We start from the raw sequence: 13,611 nt of genomic DNA on the forward strand, positions 1-13,611 counted from the left end.
CATCAGTTCTTTGGCACTCAGCTTTCTTCATAGTTCAACTCTCATATCCATACATGACTACTGGAAAAAATTAGTTTGGACTAGATGGACCTTTATTGGCAAAGTAATGTCTCTGCTTTTTAATATGTTGTCTAGTTTTGTCATAACATTTCTTTCAAGGAGCAAGCATCTTTTAATTTCATGGCTGCAATCACCATCTGCAGTGATTTTGGAGCCCAAGAAGATAAAGTCTGTCACAGTTTCAACTGTTTCTCCATCTATTTGCCATGACGTGATGGGACCAGATGCCATGATCTTAGTTTTCTGAATGTTGAGTTTTAAGCCAACTTTTTCACTCTTCTCTTTCACTTTCAAGAGGCTCTTTAATTCTTTGCTTTCTGCCATCAGGGTGGTGTCATCTGCATATCTGCGGTTACTGATATTTCTCCCAGAATCCCAGAAATCTTGATTCCAGCTTGTGCTTCATCCAACCGGCATTTCATGATATACTCTGCATATATATATATATATATGTATATATATATATATATATATATCTCCAAGTATATGTCTCAAAAAATTAATGTTTATTTCTCTACTTCCCTGAACTGTTCTTCTTTAGGTTTTATGAAGCTTTCTAGTTCCTTCATCTATATATTTATTTAATTCTCACTTTTCTTCTTTGACATGTAAAAATTTGCCTTTCACATGTAAAAATTCTCTAGGTTTGATTTATATCATAAATATTCTTTTTTTAAAGGTATGACTATTTTCTCTCTGGACTTCAATTACCAATTATAGCTGTGACTTCCAACTTTCTATTTCTACTTCAGACTTTTCTTCTCAGACTCAAATTCTCAAGTCTCCCCTAGAATATTTTTTGTCAACATTTTAAACCAAACAGTCAAAAGCAAACTTGGTATTTCTCCTTAACTTCCAGTCCTTCTGTTATTCTTAATTCACTTTATTAGTGCTATTAGCTCAGTGTTATTATGCCTTCACCAAGTTTTTGGCCATCCATTTATCTAAACATTCATACTCCCAATTTCTAGACTTTTAAATAGCTTTTCTTTCTTCACTGGATCTTTTATTCATCATTCTCCTACTTTCAAACAATACAAGTTAGGGTAATATCACTTCTGCCTCAACTATTGCTGCCTCCCACTATTGAAACAGAAAATTCTACTTAATTGAAAAATTAATCTAGTTCTATACTACTAATAAGAATGGTTCCAGTCCCATTCCCTACCACATCAAATACTGTGTTTTAGCCATACAGGCTTATTTATCATTATATTTATCTCTTATATGCTTTTATTAAAAAAAAGAACAGATTCTCATATTGTCTACTTTATCTGGAGTACATGCTGATAATTTTGTCTACTGAATTCATCTTTTAAATTTTAGTTTAAATTTCACTTCCTTCACAACCCATTTTTCCAGATGCCTACCTCCATTTCCTATATTCTTCCCTTTCCAGTCAGTGTCATTTGTATTTTTATTTAGAATGTGTGTTGTTCTGATGTGAATTATAGCTGTCATTTACATTGTTGTGCTTTCCATCTCACCCCACTCACTTTGACACTCATGTTGTAATTCATTAATTTGTCTAAAGCAGGTTTGTGTCTGTGAAACCGCAGCAGATGTCCTTAGCATTGATAAGATGTTTCTTGTTGAACTAAAACAAGCATATATAGTAGAAGCAATTTTAGACTGATTCCACTAATATCAAACAAGATTTGACAACTCAATTACCTAATTTAAAGATGTAAATTAACTATCTTTAGAACCTAGTTTAATTTAATGGACTAGAAATGATGTCTGAGAGTGTTAATCCTCATCCTCAAGTTAAGATGTTTTATTGATTTATTGGTTCATTCATCCTATACAAATTATAAAACACTTCTTATATCTAGCACACTACTGAACCTAGAATAACAAAACAAACAAACAAAAATAACCAACAACCATGGTTTCAACTACAACCAGACTGTAGAGTGGGATTTAGAGGCATTTTGGGAGCATAATCTTTGTTTATAGTCAACTTGACCTTGATTTGAAGTTTTGAATACCATCACCATCATATATTTACTGTATAATATTAAATTAGTTATCAACTATGTTTCCTCATCTGAAAACTTTAAATTATAATAATATCTCTATTTTTGACTGGTATGGGGTTTCAAAGAGATTTCATGTTTAAAAAACTTGATACATGTGTGTGTGTATGTATATACATGCATATAGTTAGATTTATAATTTATAGCTATAGATGCTGGTGGAGGAAACCAAAATGTAAATAATTGCCATACAAAACAAAAAATGTCATAATTTCTAAAGATCCATTTATTCTATCGATTTCCCTTGTAGCTCAGACAGTAAAGAATCAATCTGCACTGTGGGAGACCTGGGTTTGATCCCTGGGATAGGAAGATCCCGTGGAGAAGGGAATGACTACCCACTCCAGTATTCTTGCCTGGAAAATCTCCAGGCAGGCTGGAGCCAGAGGAGCCAGGCTCCTCTGTCCATGTGGATGCAAAGACTTGGACACAACTGAGCAGCTAAACACAACACATTTATTCTGTATTTTTATTAATAACATTTTACAGACCAAATGACTGGTCTTTGCACATTATGTCAATATTAATGTTTATATTAGCATATAATTAGCATTTACCCCAATTTCAAACCTACAAATCAGATGTAATTGCTTCATGTGTTAGTTGAATTTATATAAAGGAAGCAGAAATTGCTCCAGGTATCTCAAAGGAATATAGCTTCCCTTGTGTCTCAGCTGGTAAAGAATCCGCCTGCAATGCGGAAGACCTGGGTTTGATCCCTGGTTGGGAAGATCCCCTGGAGAAAGGAAAGGATACCCACTCCAGTATTATGGCCTGGAGAATTCCATGGACTGTGAAGTCTATGGGGTCGCAAAGAGTTGGACATAACTGAGTGACTTTCACTTTTACTTTCATCTCAAAGGTAAATAGATTTGAAGTCTCAATTGTAATCATAGCAGTGAAAATCAGAAATAAAAGAGGGCACAAGTTAAAGCTTTCAAGTTATGGGATTGGAGTTATGTTCCAGTTAGAGGGGAAGCTGTGATAATTGATGAATTTACTAGTAGCATACTTTTAGGCAAGAGAAAAGGAGCCAGATTTCTACCCTGGGGCACTACAGCCTTAAGAAGTTGAGAAGAAAATGAACTGTAAAAAAGAGGCTATGAAATAGGAAAACCAGGCTTCCTGGAAGCAGTGATGACTGTGTATAGGGAGGAGTAGTTAACAGTGTGAAATGATGCTCGTAGGTCAAGTCAGTTGAGGATTGAGAAAAGGCCATTGTACTTATCAATATCAAGGTCATCGAAGACTTACGTATGAGCACTTACTAGAGCAATGGAGATAAAATCTTGATGGAGTGGGCTTAAGATCAAAGCAAAGAGGAAGGAGAGGCACTGAGTATGGATTATTTTATAAATTTTTGTTATAAAGTGGAACAGAGAAATTGGGCAACAGTGACTAGTAGAGGAAGTGAGATCAAGCTTTTTTTGTTTTTAATAAAATTATGTTTGACACTGGAAATGAGTTAATACAAAGGTCAGAAAACATTCTGTAAAGGGATATAGTAAATATTAATATTTTAGATTTGGGAGGCCAAGGACTCAACTAAGGCAACTAGTTGAGCTCTGTAAAAGCAGCCATAGGCAATGTGTAAACAAAGGGCTGTGATTATGTTCCAGTGAATTTAATTGACAAAAAGAGATGGAGGCTTTAGTTTGATCTAATATAAATTTAAAAAAATGATTATGAGAGGAAGTTGAGAAAAACTGAACTGATCCCTGATTAAGTGAAAGGGGCAGGGATTTGTGCACAGGAATTGTGGTTGGAGCTTTAATTACGAGTTGAACCAGATTTGAAAAGCAAGAAAGACAATGTGAAGCATAAATCTGTGGAAATTTTCTGTTGATAGCTTCGTTTTTCTTAGGAAAATAGGAAACAAGATCATCATTTGCAGGTGATCATTTAGAAGGAGCTTTATCTTTAAGAAGTGATGCTGCATAAAATAGTCGTATAAAACTTGAAAAGCAATGGGGCTAAGACAATACTAAAGATAATTAATTTTTAGTAAAATAGCAAATTTCCAGGTTTGAATGTTCTAGCTATTCTTTTACACATTGGAGTTTCCATGTATTTTTATCCAAATTTATAATATTTCTGAAACAACAGCTAAGTCTGTGGCAGATATTTATTTTGAATCATTTAACTTTAAAACCTTATTTTTCTCCCTATTGGGGAAAGAAAAAAAAGAAATTGCCACAATCCATTAATATCCCTTTTTCAGACATCACAGTCAGTCATAAATTCTACCCATATACATTTTCTAGTTTAGCAAATCTTATTGATGTTAGAAATTATTTGTGCAATGAACATGCCTCTCCCAGTTCATCTCTGTTTCATGCATTTATCATATTGAGTCATAATTTGCTCTAAGGTTTTGTTAACTTTGGTTTCAATGACGTATTTGTTCTGAAAAGGTTTAGATATAATGAAATATATTATGTCCAGTGTTTAATATTTTGCCACCAATGAAAGATAAATTATTGAAATGGAATATACTCACATTGATTGCTCTGAAGGTTATACATGGATTACTAAATCAAAACAAGGCTACAAAAGATAGAAAATCAATGGATATGTCAGATAGGAAAGGCATAAATGGTGAAATCAACTACTGAGTTGACATTTTTCCTCTTGAAATAATTCAATTTACCAGAATTTGAAAGGATTTGTGACTTTGAACATATGTAATAAGGGGGAAAGTGAAAGACTGAACAGATTGATCTGAAATTTTATTGACAGTACTTCAAACAAATGCAATACAGAAAATTTTAGGGGGAATCAATATTGTTTGTTTTGTAAACCAGTACAGAAACTTTCTAGGAAATCTATCAAAGCTTTATTATTACAGTGTGTACTGTGTAAATATTAACATTTAATTTAAATAGTATACATGTGTGCATAGTTATAAAGACAAAATATCTTTGTTTTTTCTCCACAGAACTGTTGCCCAGTTGCCAGCAGTTGAATTGTCAACATAAATGTGCGGTGGTCAGAAATAGTACAGTGTGCTACTGTGAGGATGGGTTTGAAATAAAAGAAGATGGAAGAAGTTGTAAAGGTAACTATGACATGTTATTCAATTCCATTTTATTTTAACAGAGATTTAGTAAAATCTCTGAAATTTAATAAAATATCTTTGCACACTTACCATGTGTTCCATGTAGTATTTATGTTCACTTTTGTTTGTTTTTTTGAGAGTTAAAAGTTGGCTCTTCCCTCAAAACCACATATAGAAACATTAGATAAGTCTTTATAAAGTCAATTCTCTTTTTTTTTTGAGTTATAGTCAATTAACAATATTGTACAGATTTCTGCTATACAGTAAAGTGGCTCAGTTATACATGTATATAGATTATTTTATATATTCTTTTCCATTATGGTTTATCACAGGATCTTGAACGTAATTCCCTATGCTATACAGCAGGACCTTTTTATTTATCCATTCTAAATGTAATACTTTGCATCTACCAAGCCCAAACTCCCGCTCCATCTGTTTCCCTCTGCCTCTATCCTTTAGCAACCACAAATTTATTCTTTATGTGTGTGAGTGTGTTTCAGTTTTCTAGATAAGTTCATTTGTGCCATATTTTATGTTCCTCATACAATGATATAAATTTTCAATTCATATTGCAGTAATGTCAAACATTAGACATATCAACATGGGGTATGTTTTAGTCATTAAAACTTTGAATTTAATTACTTTAACCTCAATATTTTATACCTGTTATGTAGTTACAGTATAGTAATCTGTTATTAACCAATTTAGGTTAATAGTAGTCATGTAATGTTCTTTCAACTTTTGCATTAGTAATACCGGTGACTGATATTTGACCAATAGCAATAATAATGAAATAAGGAAATCAGTCCTGAATATGCATTGGAAGGACTGATGCTGAAGCTGAAGCTTCAATACTTTGACCATCTGATATGAAGAACTGACTCATTAGAAAAGATCTTGATGCTGGGAAAGACTGAAATCAGGAGGAGAAGGGGACAGTGGAGAATGAGATGGTTGGATGGCTTCACCGACTCAATGGACATGAGTTTGAGCAAGCTCTGGGAGTTGGTGATGGACAGGGAAGCCTAAGGTGCTACAGTCCATGGAGTTGCAAAGAGTCGGACATGACTGGGAAACTGAACTGGGTACTAATTAACATAAAATATTTATATTTTTATATTTTAATTTTTGCTTTCATGAATGTTGTACACCAAATATTTAGTTCCCAAAATGACTCTACACAGCCATATTGAACTATTTTAGGTTATTTCTCCATTCTATAGAACTCTATTATATTTATATATTTAAGTATGTGTATGTGTATCCACAATATAAAAACTTATTTTATATGGTATATAAAATCTATATAAGGAAAACATGGAATATAGAATCTATGTATAAAAATGAAGAATATCTAGATTGTCAGCAACACTTATATATAGAATATTTTCCGAAGAAATTGGTGCTTTGCTCATTACTTTACAACTCTGCTTTAATATTTTAACTTTTACCTTAAAAACAGAATCTTAAAATTAGAAAAATCCTCAGAGAATATTTTTTAAAATCCTCATGACAAGATGACAAAAGTGAGACCCAGAAAAATTAAGTGATTTACTTAAGTCTTCACCTCTTTTTAGTAAAATGCTTTGGAACTAAAATGCAGATCTCCAGAGCCCAGATATTCTTATCCTAGAGGCTCATTGCTTCAATTTAAATGTTCCTTGACAACTCAGGAATTTTTTTGCTTTTCCTTAGTAAACTCCTTTCTTTGCTTGGGGTCAGAGGATGGAATTGAGAATTCTGTCCTCTGATCACTTGTTTGGTCTTTCTGATGACCAGTCCCATTCTGAGATTATCTGTGGTCCCACTCTGAGTTACCTCATTAGTTTAGATTTGAGAGTATTTCAGAAGGCCTCAGTATAATTAACAGAAGCTACTTTGTATAACTCAGAAGATTACAAGGGTTAGAAACTCTGCCAGAAACTGAGAACAAAGACCAAATAGATATTCTTATTATACCCAGGCAGTTTAATCCACGTAACACTCTTCACAGGAGGTTCATGGATTTCTCTCTTGCCTGCCTTTTTAATATTGCTATCCTGCAGGATTTTTCTATACCTGTTTTCTGACTTACCCTTTCTCTTTGTGGGATCAAGTCTCTGCTATTTTTTAAATTCTATTATCCATATGCTATTGATTCTCTGAAATTCAAACACCAATCTCACCTTGTATTATTTACTGGTCCCATATTTCCAACTACTTATTAACATTTACTCAAGGATACTCTGCAGACATCTCACATTAAACACATCCAAATCAAATTTACTATTTCCTCCCATGATATCCTCTAGTGTGTGAGTGCATGCTCAGTAATGTCTGTCTCTTTGCGATCCCATGGACAGTAACCTGCCAGGCTCCTCTGTCCAGGAAATTCTCCGAGTAAGAATACTGGAGTGGGTTGCCATTTTCTTCTCCAGGGGATCTTCCCGACCCAGGGATTGGACCTGAGTCTCCTACATTGGCAGGTGGATTTTTTACTCTGAGCAACCAGAGAAACCATGGTATCCCTTAAAGTGAAGTGAAGTGAAGTGAAGTCACTCAGTCGTGTCCGACTCTTTGCGACACAAATGGACTGTAGCATACCAGGCTCCTCCATCCATGGGATTCTCCAGGCAAGAATACTGGAGTGGGTTGCCAGATGCCGACCCAGGGATCAAACCCCGGTCTCCCGCATTGCAGGCAGACGCTTTAACCTCTGAGCCACCTCAAATCTATATTTCTTATAAATTAAACCACCATTCACTTATCAACATATCTAGTCTTCACATGTTGTCTTTTTTATTTCTTAAAACATTTGAGTCTATTCCTACTTTTCCATTGTTACTGCCACTATAGTTCAAAATATGACTTCTAAACACAATTTGTCATATGAAATTAGCACATGGGTAATTTTCCAGGATTCTTTCTCTATATTCATTAATCCATTTTTCATAGGACTTTATTTAGTTTTAAAATACAAAGTAGATATAAAACTCCTATAATTAATGTTTCCCCAATGCCTATACTGTTATAGCACTTCAGCATGCAAATAATTTCATTATCTCATCCCCAGACTGTTTTCCCAATTTTACCTCTTACTATTTCCCTATATTTACCCTTATTCCACTTGACTACTTACACTTGTTTGAAATCCCTACTGTGTCATCCCAATGATTTTTCACATGCTGTTTTCTTTAACTGCAATACCTCTTTCCATATGATCCATTTTTATTTAGTCTGAGGAAATCTAAATCATCCTTTAATCTCAGCTCAGTATGAAGCCTTCACTTAACATCCTCCCTTCAATTCCAAGCAGGTTCATTTACCTCTCTCTGTTTCTTTCATAGCTAGAATACCTTTATTATGAGGAAATGCATAGAAATGAGATTCTTATTTCACTAGACTTGTTTCACCTAGATGTTGAAACCATGTTTTATCAGTTTTAGTTTCTTAAGGGATTAGAATAGTGCTTGGTACACAAGACAGGCTGAATACACATTTGTCTAAATTATTAACTGACAGATTTTTTTAAATTTTAATTTGTCTGGTTGGTGAACAATCATTAGGTACCTGCTGCTAATAGAGGTTTAGACAAATGCTGGAGGAAAAAAGTATTGGGAGTGGAAGGAATGAAGAAATAGGAGAAGGACCATAGATATTAAAATAAAAAATAAGATAAAATTTTTCTTTTGATGAATATTTAAGTTTCCTTCTTTTGATTTAGTGAAGGTGGTTTACATATCTTGGCCCAGAACTTTCATTTAATGTGTTCATTGCAAATTATGTTTCCAGACTAGTTCTTTGTTAAAATACTGAAAAAGCCAGATTTATAAACACTGGAACTCTTGAGCAAATATTCATCAGAGTGCATGTAATGCCTTTGTACAAATAGCCAAGGACTTTTAGCCTGGCCATCAAAAATGCAAACAAATTCTCCTTTAAAGTAAATGACTTTATTTTAAGCTTGATCTTGTCTGTAACTCTTAAAATAATAATGAATTTTATGTTCGGATTCTGTGGTTTGAAAAGATATGTTGGAGTTGGCTCTTTCTTTTAAAAAAAAAAATAGCCTATTTCCAAAGTTTGGGAAAAAAATATATTCTTCAGGGGGAAAAAAGTACCCAACAATAAATCTCCTTAGAAATGATGCCAATTTTCCTTTTAGATCAAGATGAATGTGCTATTTATGGTACATGCAGCCAGTCCTGCATAAATACGTATGGATCCTATGCTTGCAGTTGTGTGGAAGGCTACATATTGCAGCCAGACAATAGATCCTGCAAAGCCAAAAATGGTAAGTTATCTATTTTTTGTCCTTCCAGAATTAATTCCCTGTTTGTAGTTCCTTTTCATTAGAAATATCGTAAAGCAATATGACTTTGAAGAAATAGATTTTTCCTTCATTTTAATTCACTGATCCATACTTACAAACTCAGAGCAGTTCTTTTAGTTGTCACTGATCACTACATAACTCCTTGCATTACAGGAAGTTTTATAATGAGCAAAAAAACCTGTTCAAAGGAAATGGGTTAATTGATTTGAATTACCCTTCTCTCTCCTGGACTATATGATAGATTCCTAAATGGTTTATGTGGTTTACTGCTTCCCTCTAAAATTCATGTATCACATAATAAAGTTATCTGCTAAAATATAAACCAGACCACACCATTATTTTGCTTAAAATCACCCAATAATTTCACTTATGTTGAGAATAAAACCCAACTTCTCACAGGACCACTAAAGGCTAATGATCTGGTACCATTTAATTTTCATCTCATCTCCTACTACTTCTTTTATCACACACCAGAGAGCCTGGTTTGCTTATCCTTCAGCCATTCTCTCTTTTCTTGAGGTCTTTTCATTTGTTGTTTGATCTGCCCACAATGCGAAGACCTGACTCATTTGAAAAGACCCTGATGCCGGGAAAGAGTGAGGGCAGGAGAAGAAGGGGACGACAGAGGATGAGATGGTTGGATGGCATCACCGACTCAATGGACATGGGTTTGGGTGGACTCCGGGAGTTGGTGATGGACAGGGAGGCCTGGCGTGCTGCGGTTCATGGGGTCGCAAAGAGTCGGACACGACTGAGCAACTAAACTGAACTGAACTGCCTACAATGTTTTTCCCTAAGATAGTCACATTCTTATCATTCAAGTTTTAGCTAAAATGTCAACACTCAGAATGACCTCTGACCATTCTATTTAAGGGTGTGTACTCTCTCCAACACTATCTTATTTCCTTATTTTTCCTTATTTCCAACTGTACTTATTTATTCGTGTCTATTCTATAACAGTATGACTTTTCAGTTTTATTTTCTTTATAGCACTACCATTTGAAATTAACTTATTTTTGTACTTGTTTATCATTGGGTTTACCCAGAACAATGTAAGCATTATGAGAGTACAGAACTTGTCAATTTTGTTTGCTGTTACTTACTCAGTTCTGGAAATTGCCTGGGACATGTAAGTATTCAGTATGTATTTATGGGAAAAAGGGAGGAAGGAAGAAAGGAAAAATAATTAATTGTTCTTTCTAATTAAGATTACTAAAACGAGTGTTGTCCTCTTAAATGTTTTTATTTCGTGTTTCAAAACTGCCTTCCCTTTATCTTTTACATGCATATAAAGCCTACCTTTTCTACACGGTGTTCAGTCTAAGTAAACCCTAAGTATTGTTGGTTTGCTAATGAGGTATTCTGGTGATGATAGGATAACACTGTTTTGTGTATGTGTATGTGCATGAAATGAATTAGCTTGGAGACAATATATGAAAAGATTATACATGGTATTCCATCTGGCATCTTCTAACTTCCTCCAAATTAGGTTTCATCTCATGCATTTTCAAATTATGATGTTTTGATAAATTAATTAATGCCCCCCCCCACTCCCTTTTATTAGCAAATGGGAAATTAAACATGGGACTGGGTTCCCTTTGCTGAAACTAAATTGAGCTGAGCATTGGATTTGCTCTCCAAGCTATTGCTGCTTTCCTTTACATCATAACCTTATGTTGCAATTTCAACTATTTCTCTGAGATAGTATGCTTAATGATTTACAAAACATATTTGTACAGAAAACTACCAAGAAAGGAACTCTTTTACTTCTTAGTTTATTTTTTTCAATTGCTAACTTGGTTTATGAGACCCTGTTTATTTTCAGGTGTAATCCTTCAGAAAAATGTAGGTCAAGTTATATGTTATTCTTTTTTTCCACCACTGAGAGTTCTGATTTAGTATATTGACAAACGAAAGAAGTAGAAGGCTTTTTTGTTTACTGATCCACACAATATCTCTGTGAATATACAGGGAGAATGTTGTGTGATAAACCCTATTCAAAGAAGGACTTTTTCTCTTTCTACACGGACAGGTTTCTGACAAAAAGAAATGTAACCAGAGGGCTGGCACATGATATTAATACTGCATCAAGGAGATTTTATGACTCTACCATTGATGATGGAATATACAAATGCCTTCACTTCTAGGTGGTTGGCTTGATGATAATATTGGAGTATATAATTAGGACAATACACAGTTTTCATGGGAAAGTTCCTGTGGTTTGTAATTGGGGAAGAATGAGTAATATAGTAAATGAGTACAAGTCTATAACATATACTGACTAGTTCTAATGGTCACATGGATAGTTAAACAATGCATTTGTATAATTAAAAAGAAAGGCAAGGGTGGGATGATTTGAGAGAATAGCATTGAAACATGTATATTACCATATGTGAAATAGATCACCAGTCCAAGTTCAATGCATGAAACAGGGCACTCAAAGCCAGTGCACTGGGACAACCTGAGGGATGGGATGGGGAAGGAAGTGGGAGGGGACTTCAGAACGGGGGACACTGTATACCCATGGCTGATTCATGTCAGTGTATGGCTGCTGCTGCTGCTAAGTCACTTCAGTCGTGTCCAACTCTGTGTGACCTCTTAGACAGCAACCCACCAGGGTCACCCATCCCTGGGATTCTCCAGGCAAGAACACTGGAGTGGGCTGCCATTTTCTTCTCCAATGCAGGAAAGTGAAAAGTGAAAGTGAAGTCGCTCAGTTGTGTCGGACTCTTAGCGACCCCATGGACTGCAGCCTACCAGGCTCCTCCATCCATGGGATTTTCCAGGCAAGAGTACTGGAGTGGGGTGCCATTGCTTTCTCCTCAATGTATAGCAAAAACCACTAAATATAGTAAAGTAATTCACCTCCAATTTAAATAAATTAATTAATAAAAAAAATCAAACCCAAAGACTACAGTAGGTAGCTAGAATTGCACACAAAAGGAAAGTTCTGCAAAGACCTTACTAGATAATAGAAGGGAAAACAAAATGTCTGAGCATAAGTAGCCCTTTATATGAAGGCAGAGTGGCAGAGTCAGCAGGTTGGGAACCGACTATTAAGGTGGTGAACTAGCTTAGCACAAAATAAAATCATGATCGCTCCCCAACTAGTCACCCTCAAAGCTTGCCTGTGGAACATTATTTTCAATGTAATATTTGGTAGTAATAAGGAAAATTAAGTTAATTGATTGTCCCTCTTTTGTAATATAATGACCAAATCCAAGTAAAATTCAAGATCTCTTTTAAGAAATGCTTCTAATAGGAGGGGACATTTTAGTCTGTGTGGCAGATGGAAGAGAAGATTAATATGAGGCAGGAGGCCTTATCATACCTGATAATCCATGCAGTACAGACAAAATTTTTTCTACACTTAGTAAGATTGACCTGGTTACTGCAATATAGAATCAAGCGTTTCAAAGTTGAGAGAAACTTCAAAGGTAACCTAGTCCAAGTATCTGTGTGATACCAAAATAGGTAATTTCCAAATCGAAGAAAGTCTGCAATCTATGTTAAAAAAAAAAAAACAAAAAAAACTTTAACTATGCATACTTGATATCACTAGGTGGGAGGAGGCATGCTAGAATGTGAATGTCATAATGAATTGTTCATAACTTTAGAATGGACAAACATTAAAAACTAGTAACTGTCAGGCATCTATAGGTATCCAGTAAGACATCCTGTATATTTTTTATATTTTTTAAGTCAATTATAATAATGACATCAACTCTCAACATGAAATATTTTTCTTTGTTTATTCTGTTTTCTTTTTAAAATTTAACTTTCTTTTAACTTAGGCTGATTTTGTTGTAGAATTATGTGTTAAATGTGGGCCCCCGTGGTTGATAGTGGGCCAATGCAGAACCTATGAGAGTAAAAATAATAGTTAAGGGTGTTTAATTTATGAACTACTGGTAATTTTGAATGAACTGATGAGTTCAGTCTCCTCTAACTGGACTTTGCAATGTCCTCATCACTTGCTGAAGACAAGTACTTACCTCAGCATTCAGTTCTGTGGTACCTATAGGGCTTTACTGATTGCACTAAAGTAGCAGAAAAATAAATAATTCTGTGTTCATCAGGGTAGAGGCACTGCTTTAAATGGTACCATGTGGGAGACAGAGCATACCTCTTTGCCATAGTGG

The 13,611-nt window shown here is 34.7% G+C and overlaps 1 protein-coding gene across 1 annotated transcript in view; it reads left to right on the forward strand.

The window, feature by feature from the left end:
• Positions 1–13,611, forward strand: part of LRP1B (LDL receptor related protein 1B) — a 2,070,284-nt gene that overhangs the window by 909,597 nt on the left and 1,147,076 nt on the right. Inside the window, exons 4-5 of the mRNA XM_043894665.1 lie at positions 5,038–5,157; positions 9,302–9,430. Of these exons, the coding sequence (XP_043750600.1) occupies positions 5,038–5,157; positions 9,302–9,430 (249 nt within the window). The remainder of the gene's footprint in view (positions 1–5,037; positions 5,158–9,301; positions 9,431–13,611) is intronic.

This window comes from Cervus elaphus, chromosome 33, assembly GCF_910594005.1.
Source record: "Cervus elaphus chromosome 33, mCerEla1.1, whole genome shotgun sequence".
NCBI classification, from domain to species: Eukaryota; Metazoa; Chordata; class Mammalia; order Artiodactyla; family Cervidae; genus Cervus; species Cervus elaphus.